We start from the raw sequence: 24887 nt of genomic DNA, 5'->3' as shown, positions 1-24887 counted from the left end.
CTGCAGATGTTCTGGCAGCCTTCAAGCTCCTGATATGTTTTGAAAAAGCAGATGTTATTAATTTGTAAAGCATCTTTGAACTTCTCATGGTGGGCTGAAACTTTTGGTGTTGTTTCTAACCAAGTGGTGGCAGGGGGAGTTGTATCTTTATTTTTTACCAGGATGTTTTTGGGTTTCTACACCACCCCATGCCAACCCACCCAGCTATGCCAACATCCTTTGCATTTCAGCACCTCAGTCTCTCCTTCATAACTCTTCAAGAGGAACATACTCAGACATGTCTTTTACGTTAACTTTGGAAATGGTATGAAATTTTCACCCTTTTTACAGGCTTCCAGATTAGCTGATCCCTGAAGTTGCTATAGATTGGGTCTAAAAATTACAGTATGTGTCAAGCTCTGTGTGATGTGTACCAACCTGGACAGACATAATCCAAATTCCTCATCCCACTTGTGTTTCCTGCATGTACAGCCTCCCTGGTCACTCTCTGGATACTGTCACCAGCAGGGACAGGCAATCAATGGTGACACTTTAATAGCATTTTCATTTGGGTTTGACATCCCCTGTTACTTGTCCAGCGGGTTAACTTGTGATCTGATGTGACTGCTACTCCTTATCTCTGGAAATGATCCAAACACAAGCAGGAATGAAAGGAAAAAAACTCACGAGGAAACAATATTTTCGTATTTTGTACCCAGTAAGGACATTTTGGATTACATTTGCATTTGGGAGGGGCTGGTTTTGTTTTCTTTGCAAAGTAACAAAATTCTCACAAAATCGAAGAGGAGAACAAAATGTTTTACTTTTTTTTTAAGCTAAACAGAGCGGGAAATAGGAAGAAAATTGCAATCTTTTCATCAAGTGACAAAAATACCAGCCAAAAGGAAAAGATACTCAACACTGTGTTTGGAAAATCTGTAAGCATAGCAAAGGTGTAGCCATATTAATTATACTTTCTCAGCTTTATACAAACATTTATAATACATGAATGAATACCAGAGCGAATATTTTTCTTAACAAAAAATTAAAGCACAAGCTTTTAATACCTATCCCAGGAAAATCAGTTCATTTATTTAAACAGCAGTTCAGAAACCAGAAACAAACCAATAAAAAAGTTACTTTTCTATGGATTTAAATTTTGGGATTTAAAACTCCTGATGGCTTCTAGGGAAGCCTTAGTTCTGTAGCAATTCTCAGGAAACAGCATTGCTGACTACAGCATAAAACAACTCAAATTGTGCTGATGTGGTAGGAGAAGCCTTTGAAACCAGTGGAGCTCGTGGAGGAGTCAGAATCATAAGAAATGCCAATATTATTTCAAGATGGGGAAAAAAAAAGCTGTATTTCCAAAAGGAGCCAAACTGGAGGGTAATGAGAGTCAATTTCTGAGTTCATCTTGGCCTAAAGCTCACATTTGAAAGCTGATATGGGCTTTTCCAAGCACAGGAATAGTTAAAGTGTGGTCCAGCAGGGCTGTAGCCTGGATATACTCTAATTTTGAGTGCTGAGACACAGCATGGAGACCATGCAGTGATCTGGTAAATTGTGGAGCACTGGGAGCAGAGCAGTGGTTTCCATAGTGCTATTTCTGAAGGTCTCACCTCTGTATTAAAGATCATCTGGACCAGGACCAGTTCACCTTGCACAAACTGGGTTTAGCCCTGGCAGACTGTGAGTGTTGCCCAAGGCTGGGCAAGGACCATCTGCCCCTGTCAAAAAGCATGAACTATATCTGCACTTGGGTCTCATGCTCAGAGTAAGAAAAACTATTTTGAGAAAGGAAATAAAACAGAAAAGCTCTTCTACCTTTCTCTCCCTATGGTGCCTTGTCACGAAGGAAGGTTGGGTGAGTACCAAGACCCAAAACATGGCTCATTAACACAGCTGAAAACATTACCAGCCACAGATACTGATGCCTTAACCTACACTGCTTGAGCAGAATTCAGTGTGTAAATGTCTACTAAAGGATATGATGGATTTTTTTTTACAAGATAACCAAGGAACAGGTTTTACTTCATATTTTAAGAAATTAGACTATATCAAATGTGTAATAAAAATATTTTCTATAGGATTTTAAAATATATACATATAGAAACTACCTAAATTTTTAATGCCCTGTTGATATTGATGTGGTCTCTACAGTCTCTAAGTGTAACTAAGTGAGGCTGCCCAGCAACCTCCATTATACCTCAAACAGTGACTACAAAACTTATCCACACTGTAAATTAAACCTGCTTGAAAATGGGATCTGAAATTGTCTGCTGGGCCTGATCCAACACCCACTAACACAGGCTAAGTCCACTTCTGACTGCAGGAGCTGGATTAGGACCTAGACACAGTCCCAAAATAATTTGGTTTCCAAACAGGGTGGCTGACCAATGATAAAGGCACCTGAGGGAGTTACTAAGAGCCTTGAGGCACTTCTTGGTAAAATTAAAATTATTAGATATTTTCTTTAGAATATTTAGAGTTATATAGAAACAGTCTTAAGACAATTCGGGTACATCTATACTTCATGTTGAAGAGAGGCCTAAACTGACTGTGTCTCAGACATAGCCTTTGCCCAGACAGTGGATGTAGACTTAAGTCAAGCTTAAGCAAGGTTGAGAGCTTGGACATGATGATGGAGCAAAGAGCATTCATGCCTCCATCCTTCCCACAGCATCCATGTCTACATCCCCAGGCCTGCCTTGCCCAGCCCGTGTGGAGGAGGTAAGCTGGCAAGAAGAGCTCCTGTGTCAAGTGCCTGCAGTGGCCCATGGGGCTGGGCTGGCACTTCCCTCAAAGACAACCTAAAACTGGTGGTGGAGGTGGAGGTGGGTGAGGAAGGAGAAGCACAGATGACTGTCTGGCCCCGTGTCCACTGAGGACAGCGAGGACTCAGCTTTGGGCTGTGCCAAATCCGGTTGGCATTCCTGTTTAATCCCGTGCCTAAAGCAAGTTCAGATTCATTTTCCATGCAAGGTTTGAAAAGCACAGCATAGACAAGGTGTGAGGGCCAGATGCTGATCTAATGCAGGCAAAGTTCACCACTATCCTTGGCCTGAGCACTTACCCTTGCATTATACTTTCAGGTAGGTAGCATGGGAGTTCTCCTGCTTCAAAGAGTTAATGTAGGGGATTTGGCCACCTGCAGAGGAAAGTTTCTCACTGAGCTTTCGGTTCACCAGTTCCATGTGCCTGGTGTTTTTCCTGGCTTGCCGGAGGGACCTCTTCACTTTCTTCACTCGGTCTCGCAGCTGCTTGTTGCGCTTCTCCAGCGTCGCCACTTTCTGCTGCAGCTTCTTCACTCTGTCCTCCTCCTCAAACAGGGCTTTCTGCACCGAGGAGCACATGAGCTGAGGGGACAGCAGAAGGGAGACAGCAACAGGTGAGCTCTACACAAAAACTCACCAAAGCAAGTTACACAAAACTTATCAAATTCAGGTATTCCTTGAAACACTTCACAACTTTTCAAAAGCAGAATGTCTTTTTTTTTTTTTTTTTCAGAACTCTTATCCTTTTTTATACCTTTTTTTGGTAAGATCCTCTCTTTCACTTCTGTATTGAGATAAGACTCAAAATTGCAGATCTTAATTATACTAGTGATTCACAATTACTTTTATGAACTGTTTTGGCAGACCTATCCAGCCCACTGAGGCTACATTGAATTTATGGAGGAAGGCTGCCCTATTTCTGGTATGAAACTGGAGTTCAGGCCAAGGGGTGTCACTTTTGGAAAGCTCTAGATTTGATTTAGCTTAGCACCCCTTTAAAAACCCCAGATTCTAATGAGAGTCTGCCCTTTCTCTCTATGTCAACATGTGAAATAAAGACAGCACCTGCAAAAGAGAGAACTGGTTATTTTCCTTTTCAAGAACAGAGGTGTCTCAAATATCTCATTATATGAGCTTCTTTAAGACAAAATCCTGAAGGGTAAAATCTCAGCAATTTATAGGAGCATTCAAGATCCCATAACTTTAAAAGAGGGGATTATTTAGGGGGGATCATTGGCTGAAAACTGCCCCCTCCCACTCTACCCTATACCAGCTTACTGCAATATTGCCCCCAGTAGGGACATCAGGCTCTTGATGCTGGTGGCTCTTAGCCAGAAAATGAAAAAGAGAGACAGCTTCAAAGGTGCTGCCTCCAATGCATCACTAGAAGAGTAGCTCACAGGACATTTTCAAATCCACTGGCTTGGATGATGACCCAAATGCAAAACATCTGTTGGACAATTGTTCATCTTCTGCTACCTCATCCTTGGATGACCCAAAAGGTCTATCTCATCTCAGCTATATGTGATTGCCATGTTTATGGTCTCTTGTTTGTCACTTGTTTCATTTTTGTAGGGGCAGCAACAGGAATGAGAAACACCAGCTACAAAGGTTGCTGAGTAGTTTCAATGCAAGGGAGTTAAGTTCCTTACACACAATGTACTGGAATGGAATTCAGCTAGTGCTCTTAAGCAGCTAAAAGTGAGACAGGTCCAAGCTCCTCTCTCTCTGTTTCCCCTGTATTATCTGCAGAGAGAGATAACCTTCAAGAAGTTGACCTCCACCTCCTAGGGCAGAGGGAAGAAACACTCTCGGAACACAGCCCTCTCCTTTTACTGACCACAAAGGCACCGAGTTCCACTTTTTCTACTGAAACACATTTTCTAGGCAGAAAAAGAGGAGGCACCTGGAGCTCAAGGACAGTCCCAGCAAAAAGTTCCTGATTTAGGGGAACCAAAATGAAATCTATTTCTGCCCAGGGTCGTGTGCCTCCTTCCTTCCTATTTTTTCCGGAAAGCATCCTGAGATATTTTATTCTGCATGTGGGACTTCCATGTGGTTGCTGCACTTGTGCACTGTGAGGGAAGGCAGTGTCTTCTGATGGACTGATCTTCTAAATACATCTAGAAATTTTTTTAATGTGTGTCAAGCACTCCTGGAGTCTGGATGGGCTTTCTCTGGCAGAACATTTGGAACAGACGGGGAATCTAAATAAACAAGTAAATCCTCACTGTGATAATGAAGGATTACATGTTTCTTTCCATCTTACTTTGTAGTATTTTCAAAAACCAAAAGTTGGGGAGGGAGCCCACTTTGATGAATAACATTTCATTTGCTTTGGAAACCCCCAGCAGTGGGAAACCAGGGCCAGTCAACACAAACACACCAACTGCTTGCAGTCCCTTGGAAGCTCTTGTTTCTTGTGCAGAAGCACTGCAGGGCTTTGCTATAAGGCAAATGCTTGCCCCTAGTGTTCTCTCACTGGGGGTCTTTTACAAATGCATTCTAGGGAGATGGGGAGCTCACAGACAGAGGGCCAGAAATTGCACTGAAGAGGAGGGAATTTGGTTTTGATCACAGCTCACTCCAAGTGCTGTTTGAAAACAGCCAGCACATCTTGGCTCTTGTGTTTGGCAAACTCTTGCAAAACCTCAAGCAGAGCTATTCTTGAACTTAAATGCCTGTGAAGGAGGACATCGAGTTAGGGAAACATGTTTGTTGAGAAGACACGAGGTGGAAACTCTACTTCATGAGGGATTTCCTGCATTTTCCATGGATGCAGTGATAGGCATAGCCTATGCCAGAGTCCAATGCAGAGGAACAAACAATTCATGCAGCTGAAGTGGGAGATTGTGTGAACCCAACTGTGTCTCATCTGTCTGGGCTGGCTGGTGGGGGAATGGTAATATCTGATGGCAGACATCAGGGATGGCATTAGCCTCATCCCAGAGGCTCTCTCAAACCTTTTGAGGTTGGTCTTCTGTCAGCAGAGGTAGACTAGCCCTACAGAGCTACTCAGAAACTTCTCAAACACCATCAAAAAGCTAGCCAGCTCGTTTTCTTATGCTGTTCCTCTTCAAGGTCCTCACTCTCCAGTCTGAAACACACAGTTCAGTGCTTAAACTACCTGGAGATATCCAGAGAAATCACGGGAACAGCACAGTTATAAAAAACTGAGATCCTTTCGGACATGCAGGGCTTTGTTTGCCAACAGGGTAGGTGACAGGAAGAGCCCAGCTTGATAACTGGATGCCTGCCTGCAATTGCAAGACTACCGGCTGGAAAATAAACTCTTTGTTCCTTCTGCATGGGGAGAAATAACTAGGTGGAGTCCTCTCATTCTCACTGGCTGGTTACAAACAGTATCTTTCACAGGGCTCTGCAGAGGGGATGATGCTTAAATGTGAATGGTGTCCTACCCTTGCTGTTACTGCCGGGACTGTGGTTGACATGGGTGCAATCCAGTTATTTTTAAACTGGTGCTGAGAACTGTGTAACTGCAACAGCTGTGAGCTCAGCACAGCCTGTGTCACTGAGTTTGTAGCTGAACAAGCAGATAAGAAGTCAACCAGGCCATATTGCTGCTTGAATACTTCTTGTTTACAGATGGAGGTGAAATCCCTCCATCTTGCAGTTATTCCTATGGAGAGTATCTACAGACAACAGTTTCACATCCTATTTTGTCTGATCTCATACACCCACAAATGTGCACAGTTTACACTGATGACCATCAAGGTCAGACCTTTGCCCAAAAGCACTACTAAAAACTATAGAAAACTTGATTTTTTTTCCAGTAGTGACCTGTGCTCCCCCTTCCCATCACAGCTTGTCATGTCAGGTACATTTAGAGAAGGTGGGTGGGGGTTTTTCATGCGACATTTAAGGGACAATGAAATCTCCATCCCTCAAAGTAAGTCACAGAGAAGCCAATTCCACTGAGGGAAAGAATGGGAAAGGATAGATATCTGACAATTCCTATTCCCACAAGGTATCAACAGCAGATATTCAAGCAACCACTCAGAAGTGCCCCACTTAGTACGGTGTACATACCCACAGACCTGGGAAATGGCGAGAAGGACCAGGAAAGGGTTCCTCAGAGATACTTATGGGTTATTTTCCAAATTCCCTACAAAATTTACATTCCATAGTGACCCACAGTTCAGAAGAGTTGTTTGTTCTGGAGACATATCTTCATGGCTGCTTGTTCCACAGTTTTGTTTGCAAGGCATGCTCAGCAGTGGTTAAACTTGAGTCCAGAGCAGTACCAGGAGATGTAACAAGAAAGGGTCTACAAGAATCAAACAGATCCTTAGGATTTATCCCAGACAGCCTACAGCTGTGAAACTGCATATTAAATACATTTGACTATTTGTCTGAGAGACCATATCACAAATATACCCAGTTTTAAGTTTCACTGCATCTACGAGATTTACAAAATCCATTTTGCAAAAGAAATCCTCACTGTAATAAATAGAATAGAGTCATAGAATCACTAAGGTTGGAAAAGACCTTCAAGATCATTGAGTCTCACCATTAACTTGAAAAACTGATTTTTGGAGCATCACAGTATAGGCATACAGGCTTTTTACCAAACCTGAACTGATGTATATATACATTTGACTGATTGACAGAACACATCTGCTATCTACAATCCTGATTTGAATGGGACATTGGAAAGTGCCCCATGGATAAAGGCGTGATGGAAGTGTTCATCTACCACAAATTGTCCATAAATGACTGAAGTTACAGTTACAGAGCTCAAGTCACTCAAAACTCAGCAGTGCCACCCAAGTCTTGCCCTTCACCTACCAAAGGAAGAGATGTTGAGTCCTAGCTAGCTTCTTGTGTGTGTTTCTTATGGGCAACAATGCTTAAAAACACTGGAGCCCCGCTACCTAAAAGTCTTTCATTTCAGGTCTTCTAAAAATATCTTTCACACCAGACAGCCTTTTTGCACATTTAGATATAAGATGTCATCAGGCGAGATGACTGTAGGAATATTTTTAAATGTGTTAAAGTAAGACCTGATCTCTGCATGGACATACTGTAGGTTTTAGAACTGGGCCTGGGTCACTTTATTTTCTTGCCCTCAAATCTTTCTCATTACCCACACTGCTAATGGAGCAGTGTTCAGGATATTCCCTTAGCATCCCAGACCCAGCATCATCCCAGCACAACCTTTTGGGATCATCTGGCAAAAGGAATGAGACTTAAAAGACATCCCAAGCCCTGCCGGTTGGGAAGCAGAGCTCCTAATAGAGAGATGAGTTCACCACATCCCAGAGAATTCACCACATCTCCACACCACTCTCCTTTTGCCATTCCCTGCTACACATCTGCTCCACAGAAAAGGTAAAAACAACCTACATTTGCTGATGTTGACTTGCTGCTCTGTGCTTTGCTGCAGTTCAAGTTATAGAAAACATCTTAAACTGAAACCTTAGGTAGCACCAGGTGTGTACCTCCAGCTTTATTTGTCTCAGCACAGCAATATTTCATGAACTTTCTCTCAAGGGGTTCAGGACCAAACATATCTCTTTGTCTTTAACTCCACCAGGATTTATTTTGCCAACCCCTCCTGTGCTCTTAGCAAGGGGGACAGGCTCAGTGCCCTGGAGAAGCTGCTAAGGACCCAACACAGCTCACATAGGTGATATTCACCTCTCCTGCCCAGGGAGGTCCCCTTTGAGCCCTGCCTTGCCATGACCACGTTTCAGACTCCAAGCATCCCTTTCTCCTTTTGTTCAGCCCCTTTGGGCAGGCTATGTGGGAACAAGTCTGTTGCATGGAAAGAAGGACAGGAAGTCAAAGAATAGCAGGAGGGGTCTGGCAACAGGGAGTATTGGATTTGGGATAGACTGGCTCAACCTCCAGTTACTGAGATTTTTCAGCCAAGACTAACACTCGTGCTAAAGTGTGGAAAAGTCCCTGTCAGCACTGTTAAAGCATCATGTTGGGTGAAGTGGTGGGGGCATGGGAGTGCTGAGTTAAATCATCTTTGCTTGCTGCAAGAACTACACCTTTCAGAGGTACTGAACTGAGGCCCCAAGGGCATATCCAGCACCACTGGCATTAATGGACCTGAGCTGGGATTTCACTCCAGGGCCTCATGAATCACCAAGATACACAGGACCTGGACAGAGAAAGAAATGATTGTATCTGTTCTTATCTTACTGAATGCTGGGTCAGCATTTGCCATGGGAAGTGTAATGTTTGTAGCACAACCCTCCAGCTCATTTAGTAGTATTAGAAATCGGGACTATTTTGGGGTATGAAGCACTGTCTGCAGGAAGCCTCTGCCAGGTTACACCCACCCTGAGGTGTTTCACCACCATTAGTGGTATTTTTCCTCCTCATATCACTCCCCCCTAAAAGCATATTTTCACTTTAAACTTTAGGCATCACAGTGGACCACTTTTGGGGACTCCTGCCTAGATAACTATCTCAGGCTGAGATGGATCCAACTGTGAGTCCCATGAAGTATCAGCTGGCACCACTGACTTCCTGGGACAGGCTGCAAAGGGTAGGATACAGGTAGTTTCCTTGGAGTTTGGAGAAACTTGCCTTGGAAACAAACCCAAATCCATGTCCATGGGCACTTGGACGTCTCTAAAAAGAGCTTTGTTTTTCTGATCTGCATCAAACCACTGCCTGGTGTGAAGATACCTGAGCTGCTGGTGGCTCTCATCTGCAGTGGATGTTGCAGGCATCCATTTCAAAACCCCACCCTTTGACTTCAAACTCACAGCCCTCACACTCCGGCTCCCACAATAGGGGTGGTTTTAGAGGATGCAGGGTGATTATGAGGCACTGGAGGCTAGTGAAAAGACCCTCAGCCCTGGAGGTACCTGAAAAGAGGTCCCTGGCCCCCAAAACCACACCTAGAGCATGTGCCAGGGCATTGCTTTCCTCCCTGGCACTTTGAGCCCTCAAGCTTGAGATGCTTCTGAGCGGGAGGATACAAAAATATGAGGTGACAGTCACCCCCAGTCCCCTCTGCCAAGATTGGGGATGAAGTTGGAAACGTCTTCAGAGTCACTGCCAGTACCCTGGAAGAGATCAGTAGCTTATTCCTTATATTTGTGAAGGAAAAAAAGGCCATGGCTTAACAAGCCAATAGAAACCACACTCATCAAGAAGACAGGAAAAGGGGAAAAAAAGGTGTAGGGTATGAGCCAGACTGCCTACCACAGGCACCTCACTCGTGCCAAATGAGCAGATAAGTCAGTCCTGACAGTAAATCCCTAAATTGCCTGCCCAGGCAGTGGGAGACAGCAGGTCTCCAGGAAGAGAAAAATAAATCAAGAGGGTACGACCTCACTCTGAGTCATCTCCAAGACCACGCAGGCAGAGAGGGAGGCACACCAAGAGCCAGCCAGCGGCTTTTCCCCGGCGCTCTGAGGCGGAGGGACTCCGCTCCTGCCGCCTTTCCTTTGAAAACGTTCCTCCGAGCGATTCGCCCTGGATGCCACAGGAATGCAGTGGTGGATCTGGGAGGGGAGCGCCGGTGAAGTCTCGCGACTAAGTGGTTTAGCAGGAGCTGCCGATCTCCTTCTCCTCCTCCTCCGCCTCCTCCTCTTCCTCGCCGGGCTGCAGCCGCCGAGCGCTGGGCTCGGTGTTCAGCCCCACCAACCCCACACTTGTGCCTTCTGCTTTTCCAAGAGCTTCCCAGCTTCAGAGCCCCTCCCGGCTCCCGGCTGGGCCATATGTACCCTCTGAGATGGGTCGGGGCTGGGGGAAGCAGAAGGTCTTAGAGCCCTCCCCGGGGCTTAGCCCCCAAGGACGAGCGATGCAACCCTGCCGGCCTCTTTGCTGAAACCCACATCACCCTCCTCTGCCTCCCTACACCAAAAATACTAAGGGTGGCCAGTGAAATAAGGAACCGTGGGGTGGTACATGCCTCCAGAGCGTGCAAAAGCAGAGACAGCAGCCAGGACACTACTCTTGTCTCTCCACCCCTGTTACAGGGGATGCAGAGAGCTCGTTGCAAGGACAGCAAGCTCACAGACTTTGCAGCGCTGCTATTTGCAAGATAGAAACTGCAAATATAATCCAAGGCAATGCAACGTCTGCCCTTGTTCCTTCTAAGTCCCATTCCTGGGTGGTGGGTATTCTTGATACAGCTCTGTCCCCTTCCTGGAGAGCAAACAGTGCAGGCCTGGATTAAGCTGCTCAGTTACAGGTAAATGACCCTGAATGTTATAGTGCACTACCCAGCTCAACTATGCTGAGCTTAAAGGAAGATGTTTTAAGGAAGGAAGAACAAAATCTTTTTTCTGTGTTTTTAAGCAAACGTGGTTTTAAATCTACCTTACAAAACACACTGTTTCAGATTTCTGCATTTTGCTCTGCCTGAATGCTGAAAGTGTCCGAGTTACTGCCTTTTTTTTTTTTTACTTCAGTCTCAGAGCTAAGGCTGCAGTTTCAGCTGGACTTCAAAAGTCTCTGTAAGAGGCTTTTTTTCCACGATAATATGTACAGAAAATTTCCATTTCCACAGCTACCAAACTTATCAAAACTTGCTACCCACTTTAATTTCCGACTCAGCTTTTTTCCACCTAGTATTATTATTATCACAATAAAACTAATTAGGCCTGATATGCCTAAAACTACTTTGCCAATATACCTTACCTCAAGCGTATTGTTCTCCGACTGAAAGTTGCTGTGTCTCCATCTAAACTTGTTTTACTTGGCTTGTATTTCAATAGGATTAGGTCACCATTCCCCCCCCACACACAGAGAATTAATTAAATACCAAGGAGGGATAAAACCTGCAAGACCCAAAACCAGAGTGTATTGTGTCCTTCCCTCTCACTGGTGGGAACACGGGGAAATGAGAAATTGCTGGTCAGAGCAGCATGGCATTTTACACTTTGCTCCTATTTATTGAAATGTCTGTGTTGATTTTTCAATGAACTGACCTGTACTTTGTGTTACAACAGCTTCTAGAAACATCAATTAATTTACTGGTCCTGTTAAATGGACAGGACAGTAGTGGTAGCAGTGAGGGAGTACAATATGTTCAAATACACCATCTCCACATGCAGCTGAAGTTGAGAATCAGCATCGGCTGGTGAGGAAGAATATTTATCTTTACCAGTATTCATTTGCATGCAAACAATATTAGTTTAAGCTTGGGTTATACCTGGTCTGGGGAGTTTACATTAGGTATGGTTTATTTCAGTCCAATGTATTACAACTCACAAGAGTTCCCTGGGGGTCCTGACAGAGGTGACTGATGTCTCGGTGTGGCAGGTGCTGCAGGGATGTCTGCAAGCAGAGCTTTGGCTCAGTTAGGGGTACAAAAGAACAGGTGGAAGATGTGGACTGTAGGAGCATGGGGGGCACAAGGAAACAGTGAAACAAGATTGATCAAGGGCTTAACGACTTCAGAATCCCCTGTGGGTAAGGCTGTGCCAGATCTCCATGTACCCCCTCAGCAGGTTCAGAGAGCAAATGCTCAAGAGCCCACAACTTCTGTTGCTGAGAAGAAAAAGGAACGACTGGAATCAGTAAATACATAATAAAATAAATTTTATATATAATATGAAGAAAACCTTTTCTTCTCTGTCACCTATAAGTCAAAGTGAGGAAAGAGAGAAGCAGAGCAAATCCCAGCAGGGAGCGGATGGGTATTGGCGAACAGCCACAGCATGACTGCAATGCATTAAATGCTGCCTCTCAAGAAAGCAAAGAAATGGACATTTACTGTAAGTAGAGTCTATGTCTCCTCCCCAGGAAATATATCATACCCAGGGGCAGTCATATGCACAGGAGGAGAAGCCATGCTGAGAAAGGCAAATGTTTAAAGTTAACACAAGATCTATAAAAGTCATGTTCCCCTATAAATCCCTCTGCTCTGGACATCTTGGCTTCATACTGCACATAAATTGCTGCAGCTCAGCTGCCTTTACAAACAGATAGGATTTCCTTGGCTGCAGGTTCAGCTGGAAGCCTTGACTGTGTCCTGCTGCTGTGCACAGCTTCTGGATTTCAAAGAGCAATTGCAGGTGCCCCAGGGCAACCTGTTGGGGAGCGGAGATGTGGAGATGTTTGTATCTCTTCTAAGCATCCATAGGAACTGCTGGAGACATTTCACTTCGAGTCCAGAAAAGCAGGAGTGAAAAGGGCATACTCAGACTTATATTTGTCTGTGCTTGTAGGTCCCTTGGGGTAGTCTTTGCACCAGCCTGCTTTATGTATGTAACCTAGATCCTGGGTAGGAAACATTGGCTTTCTGGACTCTTTCTACAGTTAATGGAGAGACAAATTCCTCTGGAGGATGAGTCAGAGAAACTAATTTAGAGCAGGGAAGCAGGCACTAAAACCGAGTTGGGTAGTATGGAAACTACTCTGACACAGTGCTTACGCACTCAGCAGAGACTCCCTACCTTGGCAGGAGCAGGACAAGAGGCTCTAATGAAGCCTTCCTCTGCAAGCAATGAAGGATCTACGAAACCTTGATGGAAATGACGGCAGAAGCATTGAAACCAGGCTGAGCGAAACGCAGGGGCTTGACAAAGGGCATCTGCACCCACTCCTGAGCTGCTCTGCAAGCCCAGAGCAAAGAGAGCTCAGCAAGAAGCTGTTTGCTGTGCCCCACACAAGCAGCCCTGAGAGAGGCGATGGAGCCAGAGGTGATGAACAGGCACAGGCACAGCTGAGGAGCAGGTCCAGCCCCTCATCCAAGCATGGAAGTGCAACAGGTTGCCACAGGGGTGAAGTGGAAAGGCCTTGGTGAGGTTGAAGAAGCAAAGACAAAGGGAGGGAAAAACAAACATCTGTGATCTGCAGGCCCTCTCTGACAAACATCAGTGTGCAGAGAAAGGAACCGAGGGGGAAAAATGCCTGAGAGACTAATCAGCAGCTCTGAATAACAAGCTCCAAGCACTAACATCTGGGAGCTCACTGCTACTCACAGATATTCCTGTCCCACCAGGCAACTCAGAGCAGGCTGTCCACAGCTCCGGCTGCTGCGTGGGCTGTAAATCCTGAAAGGGCCCCAGACCACCCTGGATGCAATAAATGGGCAACAGGCTACTCTGAGCATGGCAGGATTTGGAAAATAACCAGTTTTCAAGGTGGAGAGACACGGTATTTAGGAGACCACCCTCCTGCTTGCATGCGCTCAAATGGCCCTACATATTTGGGGCATTAATGGCTGTTTCTATAGGAGACAAAAGCTGCTGTTTCCCTCTAATACAATCCCCTAGATCAGGTCCTGTTCCTGAGCCAGTATTTTAATTCTCAATAGAAATACAGGATCATATTTGAAAGCCAACATTTTATTTAATGGCCAAAGTGTCTTCTTGCTGCTTTGCTTCATTTCATATAGACATAGAAGGCATCAGAAACTCCCATCACATGCTGCACAACTTACTGTCTTATACAGGGGAAAGCTTTTCACACAGAGCTGGTTACAATGCCTGTGGAAAATAAGATCATGAGGGAAGCATGAGTCAGGCTTCCCCATACACACAAGCCTAGAGCACTCTTTCCAGCCTGATTTCAGAAGGAGGATTGCAGCCACAGCTACACATGACAAAATGACTTTGGGGCTGATGGATGCCCTGTGGTGAACTCTTCCCTGCAAGCATCTAAATTATAGAGCACACACTTCACTGCTGGTTAATGTTACAGTGGTGGCTCTCAACTGTTTAATCCTATGTTAATAATTGTGCTGGAGTGAGATAATTATGTAGCAAGTGCCACACCACTACACAGCAAGCACATGGGGATACCTCTGAGCTACAGTTCAATCATGCACTACTTGGGGGTTTGGCTCTTTTGTGAATAACTGCACCGTGGTCTGCAAAATCTCTTAATATCATGCTGTCATGTGCATTTCCCTGTAAAATCTGCTACTGTTCCTGGAAAAATACTTAGGGACAGGTAGCAAATGTATCCCCTGTAATTCCATGTTACTGTTTGTGTATGCGAGGGCTTTAAATGTGATTATGAAATTAATTTTCTGTATCAGTCCAAAATTCTTCTGTGAATATTTGTTTTGCTTTTCTCATATTTCTCTGACACAGAAGTTATCTATACTTTCACCAGCTTTATATTGCATCACTTTAGCAGTAGCAAGAGCCAGGATCTGGATAGCCCCAAAGAGCAGATGATCTGGATTGCCTCCCACCCCTCCTGCAGTAGCAATCACCATATCCACATCAGTCACTGTCCACACAACTCCATAAGAATGCCTAAGATGAGAGCACTTAAAAAAAAAAAAAAATCCAAAACCCACTGTGAGGAAGCCAGGACCTGGGCTCCAATATAGTCCCATAATTGGGACACTTTCCTTGTCTTTTGGCAATGATAATGTTGGAAGAATGAAACCTCTGTTATTTTGAGCTGTGTTATCTGAACATCTTGTTCTCATTTCACACCTCCTTGAAGAGGGCAGATAAAATGCATGTCCTAATGAAAGGAAAGGAGCTGGATGTCTCCACTACAGTGAGGGCAACAAGCAGTTAGGGGAGAGCAGCCTCAATGAAAAGTAGTTCTGCTGTGCTTCAATTCCCTGTGTCCAAAAATGGGGATTGCGGGACATCTTTGATTTACAGAGTTTCTGAGCCTTTATAGTCTAATCTAGAAACATCTATATTCGAAGTCTGGGTAGTGTGGGGACTGGAGCAATGGAGAGCCAGGACCCATGGTCAGATATTTCACTTGCATGTAGAATTGTCTCAGTGCTCCTCTCTGCAAATTCAGTGTGAGCCCAGAAATCACATTTTTCCTTGAGGTACTGCTTGGCATTGCCCATAACTGCAGCCTTGTTTCCACCAATCTGGAAACACATTTTTCAGTAAGGATCCTGGATAAATTCCCCATCACTGGAGCATGTGACGGATTGAACATTCAGTATTTAGAGATTTAGTCAGTAAAATTTGCAATATAAAAGTTGTATCTCTTTCACAGATCAAGGCATTTAAGTCCACATTATCCACAAGGAGAAACTATGGGCTATGTGAACATTTGGCTTAGATACATGAGCAATGTCCATGGTCCCAAAACCAAAGGTTTCAAGTATGACCAAAGGGACAACTTCCAGCAACTGCCTTTATTGGGTCATGGAATACAAACCCAACTGTTCTTTAGGCACTGTCCACCAGCAGGAACAAAATGAATGCAAGTGGTTTGGCAATGAGATGCCAATGGTCACACCCCTTATTCTTCTGGATCTAAAGGTCAATAAACCAGTAGAAAAGCCAGCAGAAGAATACACAAGGGGTTTTTACAGGAAGGGAAGGAAATATTTGTTCTCACTCATCCTGCAGGCATTTGAAGCCTCTCTTCAACCAGATGTAGTTTAGGCTTAGCACATGTAAACTACAACACAAACTCAGCTGGAAGAATGGGTGACCGATTTCTTTAATCTGATCCCCATCCAGATGGATCTCTCAGTTCTGCCTTGGTCTGCTTAATCCTGTTAATAAGTACATCACTGTTCTGACATACAGCATCTACACTTCTCTTGGCAGCTGGTGTTACTAAAAGTTGCTGGTGCTCTACACTGCTCCCTCCGGATATTTGTGAGGCATTTCAATTGAAAAAAAAACCAAAAAAATCCTAAGAAGTTGCATAATTCCAAATGTTTTTCCTTCCACATTCTCCCCACCCTAGAGAATCCACCACTTACTAACATTTCTTTATTTAATCCCTTCCTAAAATACCCTTTTACCATTGAGAACTTTGCAACTGTTTGGGAGGGGGAGTAGTTGTTTGCTGTTTTGATGGAAAGAGTGAAACAAAATTACTTCCTGGCTGAGATTTATGTGTCAAGTTTTAGCTTGCAGTCAGATTATTTTAGCCAAGTTATAAAATCTGAAGATAATTCCAAGTCTCCTTGTCAGTGACTTTTATGAAGCAATTCATGATATGTGCAGAAATTAAAGGAAACTCTGCACCATGGATGTTTTCATGGAAATGAAGAGACATATTCCTGCACAGAAGGAAAGGGCAGGAACATATGTCAGCCTAAACAGAGCTGTCAGAAAGCAGAATCCCAGCTTACTAAAAACCAATGAACATCTTGATTAACTTGTGTTTCTTAAATGCTTTGGATGCAAATTGAGAGCAAGACAGAGGTTGCACTTGACTGTGGACAAAATTAAGCTGAGTTTTGCTTGAGACATCAGGCTTTTGGAAACTTAGGAGCAAAGTCCTTGATATGATACCCTAAAGATGTTCCTGATTTGCTGGGACTATTCAGATGCTGGTCAGTTGGAAGGTGTTATAGTCATGCAGCAAAAGGACACAGAAATCTCTCACACAGGATGAGCAGTGCTGCACTTCTCCATCCCTTCTGTCACGTTTGCCATGCCAGACCAGTGCAATGTTGATGGTCTGACCCATGCCTGAACAGCAAGGTGGCCAGAGCAGTTGCCCTGGAAGTGGCTCAAAGCAAAGAGCAAAGAGGCAGCAGAGACAAGTGACTGCATGTGCCAGAAACCCTCAGTGAGACCTGTGTGTCTAAAACTCAAGGTCTCAGGTGAGATACTGCAAGAAGGCTGGGGCTGTTGGCTGTGTCCACATTAGCAAATCAATTGGAGCAAGAGGAATGTATCTGTAGACTGAAGATCTAGATAAGTTTGGGGTGAGCAAATAGACAGGGAAAGGGGTTTGGAAAGTGTATGAAGGACCAGTTGTGGATCCCTTGTGTTTCCATTAGGAGTTGGTGCATACCAGAACAGCCTGGTTGTGTTTCTCTCAGGAGGAATCTACTCACTCTTTGTGAACTGAGCTAACATTTGTCAAGCAAAACTATGTGTCTCCTACTCAACCAGACTAATTCCCTGTCATGACAGAGATTGCACTGATTTGACACATCTTGTTGACAAACCTAAGCTGGCTGCTGTTCCTACAGGTGTTTTGCCTGAGCTCCATGGCTTGGGAAATTTCAAATAGTAGACCTCACAATCATTGCACAGCCTGCAATGCAACTGGTTTTGCACTTGCCTCCCATCCTTCCTGATGGGCCAGCTCCAGCCTTTGGAGGTCTCACCACGGGGCTGGTGGAGGCCCCTGGCAGCTCAGTTGAGGACAGGAGGTGGTGATGGGTGTGTAATGAGGCTCTGGGATTGTGTAATCCAATCATGACTCTGGAATAGCAGCTGGTGGCTCCCCAGAGAGCCATCTATTACCATAGCTTGCTGTGTTTTGCTCCCTGAAGTTTCACTTGAAGGCTCAAGCAAAGAGGCTGGCTGGGCTCTGAATTAACCCACCAATTTCCCTCTACTTGACGCACTGCAAATCTTTACTGGTGCTGACATCCATGCTCTCCCAAACTCCCATATTTCTTAAGAACAGTTGAACTAGCAGTTGCTGTGAGAACACAGAGACTGTGAAGCCACCTTGGCTGTGTTTCATTGCCTTCTGGAAAGATCCTAATGCAATACAGACGTTTGCATTTGTACCTAAGCACTGGCTACATTTGAGCATGGCTATAATGAGCTCTCCCCACAATACCACACATGAAATACAGGCAAAAAAAAAAGGAACATTGATTTCAGAGTGGCCTGTGAAGGAAGGCAGATGTCTAGGAGCAAGAAGAATGCAGTAGATACAAGGATATTGCCTCCCAGCTCTGCTAGTGACTGTCCATGCCTCAAAGCCAGCTAAAAAATTGTTTTGATACTGAACAGTATCTGAAGTGAGTCCCTCAGATACAACCAGAACAACCATGAGGTTGGATCTGGACTGAGTTCAGTAAAAGCCACAGGTGTTCTGATCTACCAAAAAAAGTCAAGAAATGTCGTTTACCCTGACCCTTTGCTTTTGGGGCTGGAGAGTGACAGATCAGAAGATGCTCTGCTATGGAGTCAAGGCAATGAGTCTACCTTACATGACCAGGTAGCATTCTGGGAAAGGCAACAGAAAGGAGTTCAAAAGTAATGTGATAGCAGCTAAAGAAACTGCCATCTGTCCAACAGCCACACACCATCTTAGTCGTTCGCGCCTTTTGAAGTCAGTGGTGTCATCGGTGGGGAGGTGTAAACTCATGCCTTAGGTCAATAACTTGAGTACTTAAATTTAGTGAAGACTATTGAAAATGCATGTGACATCCTTTGATTGCTGAGGGAATATTTCCCAGGCACTTCAAAGCTGAATTATTCAAAAGACTTTTAATTCAGTTAGAATGGAACTGATGCATATGTAACAATAATCAAGAAACACGAAAATTATAGGGATAATCCGACTTAAACATCAGTTTTCATCAATTACTGGACTTAATCCCAAAGTTCAGGTGAAAAAAGAGCTCACAAAGCAATGTTCCACCTCTGCCACTTATCAGAGTAGAACAGTACCCTAAACTGACAAAGCTACTTTAATCCAAAACATTCTGAAAGTGGCTTCAGATTTCAAACTCATTTATTACTTTATTTTCTATGTATGACTCATAGTTCATGAGATCTACACAAAGCTACATATAAGGGAAAAGAAAAAGGGAGGGGTAGTGTAATAAATTCTGCATTACCTGAGAAGATAGGCAAGTATCTTGTCATATCAACTCCCCTCAATGTTAAGTCAGAAGAAGGGGTTATATGCAGCTATACCTCATCAGTTCTGAGCTGAGTTTTGAATCTTGGATGGTGACACAGTGGGTACAGATGTGGGTGGACCGGGCTTTTAAAAATTATGGTTAAGATACAATAAACTTACAAGAACGGCTATGACAAAGCACGTCTGTAGCAACCACAGATGGGCACTCCTCAATCCTCATCCTGCATGTGTGTTATACATTTTACCACTATAGCCATTACAGCTGATAAATAATTCTCACACAGCATCTGCAAGGCTTGCAGAAGTTCAGAGGAAGAGGATACACTTCTGCTCAGCTCTGACAAATTACAATCAATTCCATATCTCCAAGGGCAATATGATGTTACGGGGCACTTTCACTCCATACAGTCAGCAGAGTCAACAGCTCCCAGAAGGCTACCCCAAGAATCTTTCTCCCTATTCCATCAGAACCAAAAAAAAAAAAAAAAATCAACCCCACAGCAGCTGTGAGCAGATGTTATTCCAGCCTTTCTTTCAGCAGCTGCTGGACACCTCTGAGCTCAGGCTGCACCAGCAGGACCAGTGTGAGGCACCACTGTGTCCCCAGCCGGTGGTGGATCAGCGGCGCGCCGCACACCTCCATCTCCTTCCTGCTCCTTTTCTAAACTTCTCAGTGTCAGCTGAGTTGAACCAGTTTTCTGGATGCTTTCCCACTTCCTCAATACTTCAGCAAACAGCACTAGGAGTGCAAAAGGGTTCAGTGAACATTTTTGAAGGAACCCAGGCCTGACAAGCACTTCTTGGCTGTCACTGCTGTGACGGAGATGTATTGGCCCTTGTTTTCCCCTTGTTTTTAAAGCTGCTCTACAGTGTGTTTTACTGCATTTGATGGGGAACTTTAAAAGGCTCCTCTTCTGAAGTGATTTTAGAGGACAACGTCCATATGGCAATGCTTTTTCTCACCCTGACTCTTCAGCTACAGTATAATTTGGAAAAATGGTGCCTTGGACAGCTTCTGACCTTGTTCTCAAGGCTGCTTCACTCCTGTGGTTCAGATTTCCTTGTAAACATGACTGTACATGGTTTCCTATGACCCACAGGGAGAAAAATCCCTGAGGACGGGCTTTGGTGCAAGGATACTGAATTCTGCATTATATAGCCCCCAAATCCACATTTTCTGTTAGCCAAACTAGAAAATAACACAGTGTCCAGTATGGGGCAACAAAGGCAAGAAGAATCAGTTCTCTTTAAATCAGAGTATATCTGACTTCCTGTATAAAATTGTTGAAGCCGTTCCTTATGCTCACCAAATGACTTCAGCAGGTGCATATCTTTCCTAGGAAAGAGATGCAACCTCTTTTTCAGTGATGGAGTCCATCATGGCCCCTGGCAAACTAAAGATTAATGATCTACTTCAAAAAAACACTGTATTTCAACTGGGTTATCTGGATGCAAAATGCTGCCAATTTTGAGTTGCAGGTCAAAAAAGAAAAAGATTTAAGGCAGAATAGTCATGGTTTGATTTCTGAGTCAGGAAATCCTTGCTGTAATTGCAGTCTCCCAGGTAAGTCAGACTTCTCCTGTGCTCCCACCCACACCACATCCAGGTGTTTAAGGAGGTTCTGCCTTCCTCTCCAGAGAAACATGGTGGCCTCTAGCAATGGCTAATTACCACTTTGCTGATTGACAAAGCGCCAAAGAGTTAGTACTGCTCACTCCATAACTGATAATTACATTTTTGTCAGGCTGCCAAGGTCCTCACACACACCTGCACGCTGCCCACATGGTTGCAACAAAAAGATTTATAATAATTAATTATAACATTCCTATCGCACATCTCCCCACCCACTTCCAGCAGCGGCATGTAAATCCAACAATGGGCATGTCTAATTTCCACTCCTTGTTAAGCGGGTTCACAGCATTAAAGTCAGCTAAGAATGTCTCCTGTTTGCATCCTTTGAAGCTTCAATTAATTTAAGTCTAGGTGAGGAATCACACTTTTTTTTCTTCTTCTTCTTCTTCTTCTTCTTCTATTTTACCCTGGTTATTTGTTCACGCCTTCCTGACTAGTCTAGACAGCCCCACCACTTATGATTTTCCCGAGGTGGATGCTTTCCAAACAGTACAGTTCTCCTCCCACGGAACGTGGGCCAAGCTTCACAAAACCAAACCTCTTCCCACGGATCACCATTTCCCTGACTAGTAATTGACTTCCAGAACTGAAGAGGTGGGAACTAAAAGCCTGCAAGATATTCATCACCTCCAGGATCATTCCCAATTTCCAAAGACATCTACTGTGCATGTAGCATTCCCCTGAAGCTGCATCTCTCATTCCCATCCCCCCTTACTTTGTGCTCATCCTTGGGACCTTCCAAGATGCTAAAACAGATGAGCCCCTGTTGTGGTGCTCCTCTCCCTGGTCTTCATGCTGCCCTTCTGTGGGAAAGCAAAAAGCCCCATTGAAATTTTCCTTCTTCCTGATTTGCTTCTAATCTGTTTTGCATTTTATTATTTCTTTTTTTTTTTTTCCCCACACCATATTCTGTTTTTACATCCTTCTCAGTTTTCACTTTCTCTCACAGGTTGCTGGCACTGTTGACATTCATCTGCACTTAATCTTCTTGGGGTTAAGTCTTACACACAAATATTTGCTTTCCCTGTTGGCACTTCCAGCAGTCTAGGCAAAACTTTGAAATTTCCCTGTGGCAATAGCGGTGGGAGGTCCCAGACAAGCAGGGAAGGGGTTTTACTCCCTCTTTTCTCTTGGACTTGCATTGCAGAGCATTAGTGGTAGCTGATTCCTATCCAGGATAGGGCAGAAACAATCTTCTTTAAAGCTCAGACATCAAGTGTGTTCTGTAACCTTGAGTCCTGTGCTATGAGAGGGTATAGGATAGAGGTCTATGCAATCATGAGTGCCATGGAGAGATTAAAGAGAGACTGGCAGCATCTTCCAGCAGAAGAACTGGGAGTATCAGATTATACAGTAGGAAACAGGTCAAAGGCAATCAAAAAGTGGTGATTCCCAAGAGGAGGCTGGACAGCTTTACGAGACAGAAATGGACTGGAAGTCACTGAATATATAGAAACAAATAAATATATGGAAATGACTTCACCACAGAGACTCCTTTGCCTGAAAACACCGGAGGCTGGGAGAGTATCAGCAAGAACCACCATATATCTTTACCCTCTTCTTGTACTCTTTACTGGATACCTGATTTAGATACCTGTTGGTATGCTGTGGGTCTTGGTGTAGGGGCAGGGGAGAATGCTGGCAGTCTTTTACTTTACTTCCCCAGTAGATCACTACTTTGCACCAATTCAGGACTTCTAATATTGAAGCACCTGTCAAAAGGACTCATGTACCCCACTCTGTTGTTGGCTGCAGCACTTCAGAGTGTTATGCAATGAAATTCCATCTTTCCTCACATTTTGAGATCAATACTGAAGTAAACAAGCTCCTTAATTCCATTCAACTAATACATCCAACCAAGAAGTCAATCCAAACCTGGAATATTTATACATAAAACACATAGAAAAAATAGGTTCTATCTATAGTGTATACTTGAAGTCCAAATAGAAAAAGCCTTAAAATCAATATTTAAATAATTCAAACAGCCCCATGTAAAAACGCTGTCTTACATGATGGTTCCAACAATGTTGACTGGATTAGAAAGTTGTTACTGCAAGCTTTGGAGTCTAAGGGTTTTTATGTCAGAGACAATGTTTCCTTTTGATAGAGTATTTATAACATATGTATCCTCTTGTTTTTTCTTTTTCCTAACATCATTTTAAAAAATGCTTTTAATTTCATTTACACATTTTGCGCCTTTCCTAAATCAGTCTGTAATTGACCACAGGCATTTTAAAAAGGCGGGGCAGAGGTTTCAGAATTCCAAAACACAAGGAATTGCTTTAAAGCAGTGTATAAGATTGTATTTAAATCCACAAAACAAAACTCAACATCTTACGTGCATTCAGCAAATTTTACCCAAAAGGCTTTATAAGCTAGAAGATAAAGACTCCAAAATGCATCATAAGCTCCAGTCAAATTCAAGCCACCTGCTCCACACGGTAATAGATATGGAAGGAGGACTCGAGACGTGTTGCAGGGCTTGTTTCAAGCTCTGGATTTTTCCAGAATCCACTAAATCCAAGCCAGAAGAACTGCTATATCCAGAAAAAGGAGGCAGTGAGACAGAGCTATAGTCATGGTCAAGGTGGTGCAGCATAAATGATCCAGGACCACGTCAGTCCGTTTTAGACACTAATAAGTTCATACATGGCCAAGGCCAGACCACAGTGTGAGCTCAAATGAGCTCTGCTTCTGCAACTAATACATTGTCTTTGCCCAAAAGACAAGTAGAATCTGAAACCAGTTATTTCCAGGGTTACCCTGAGCACAAGGTCATAGGAGATCTTTCCACTCACATGTCGTGCTGGGCAAGGATTTCCAAATCACTGTGCTGCTATAGAGGAGTCAGGAACACCAAGTGCAGCTGACACTGAAAGCACAACTCAGGTCACAGGAAGGACCAGTCTCAATATTTGGACTGATGTCCCATCATGTTTTATGTGCCACAAGATACACACTCATTAACCTGTCTCTTCAGTATCAATTTATGCCTGGAGAAAGCATCAGTGTTGCAAAGCAGAGAACACATAGATATGTTTTCTCCAGCATTTCTGTAAGCGGGAATTCTGTTGGCACTTCTCATATTTAAAAGGCATTTCTCACAGTTGAATAAAATGAGGTCTGATTCAGCTGTCCACCCTGTCACATGTAGTGCCCCCTGAAATGCCCGTGAGGGATCCAACTGCAGTTAGAGAAGGTGGAATCTCAGTGTTGAACAACAGATTTCCCCAATCTTTCACATCTCCTATGGAATCTCAAAAGGTGACAGGTAGAGAAGTTGCTTCCATAAAGGCAGGTACCCCTGTCAGGCTACTGGAGTCCATGAGATTCCATTGAGGATAAGTTCTGAAGCCAGGTAATAGACAGCTCTACCAGAGGGAATGCAATACAGGACCTGTTGATCACCAATTAAGGGAACTAATCAGTGTTGTAAAGATTGGAGGCAGCCTGGACTGCAGTGTTCATGCACTGGAGGAGTTCACAGACCTGAGGGAAATGTGTCAGGCAAAGAGTAAAATCAAGACCCTGAATTTTAGGAAAGCCAAATTGCAGCTCATCACAGAGTTAGTCATATAATCATAGAATCACAGAATCATTTAGGTTGGAAAGTCATGGAGTAGGAAGGGCACAGGATTTAGACAAATAAGTTTACAAACAGAAAGTGTTAAAACAGTTGTTCCTAATCCTAGCTGGGATAAATCCTGAGTCAAAGAGAATTGTCTCCACTGGACTGGGAAGAGCTACAGATGTCATCTATCCAGACTTCTGTAAAACCTTCAACACAGAAGGTTTTACACAATACTCTTCTCTCTAAAGTGGAGAGATATGGATTTGATGGGTAGACTGTTCAATGGATGAGGAATTGGTTGGATGGACGCATCCAGAGGGTAGTGGTCAACAGCTCAATTTCCAGATGGACACCAGTGACAAGTGATGAGAAGAGGAGAAGGAAAGGGAAGGGGAAGGAAAGGGAAGGGGAAGGGGAAGGG

At 43.9% G+C, this 24887-nt stretch overlaps 1 protein-coding gene across 1 annotated transcript in view; it reads right to left on the bottom strand.

Annotated features, from left to right (window-relative positions):
• Window positions 1–783: 783 nt before the first annotated feature.
• CCDC3 (coiled-coil domain containing 3) overlaps window positions 784–24887 on the bottom strand; it is a 36840-nt gene continuing 12736 nt past the window's right edge. Inside the window, exon 3 of the mRNA XM_017807787.1 lies at window positions 784–3338. Within this exon, the coding sequence (XP_017663276.1) occupies window positions 3063–3338 (276 nt within the window). The 3' untranslated portion in view covers window positions 784–3062. The remainder of the gene's footprint in view (window positions 3339–24887) is intronic.

The sequence above is a fragment of the Lepidothrix coronata genome, unplaced genomic scaffold (assembly GCF_001604755.1).
Source record: "Lepidothrix coronata isolate B3197 unplaced genomic scaffold, Lepidothrix_coronata-1.0 Scaffold20, whole genome shotgun sequence".
NCBI classification, from domain to species: Eukaryota; Metazoa; Chordata; class Aves; order Passeriformes; family Pipridae; genus Lepidothrix; species Lepidothrix coronata.
Note: the sequence above shows the minus strand (reverse complement) of the source record. Positions and strands in the feature narration are given on the sequence as shown.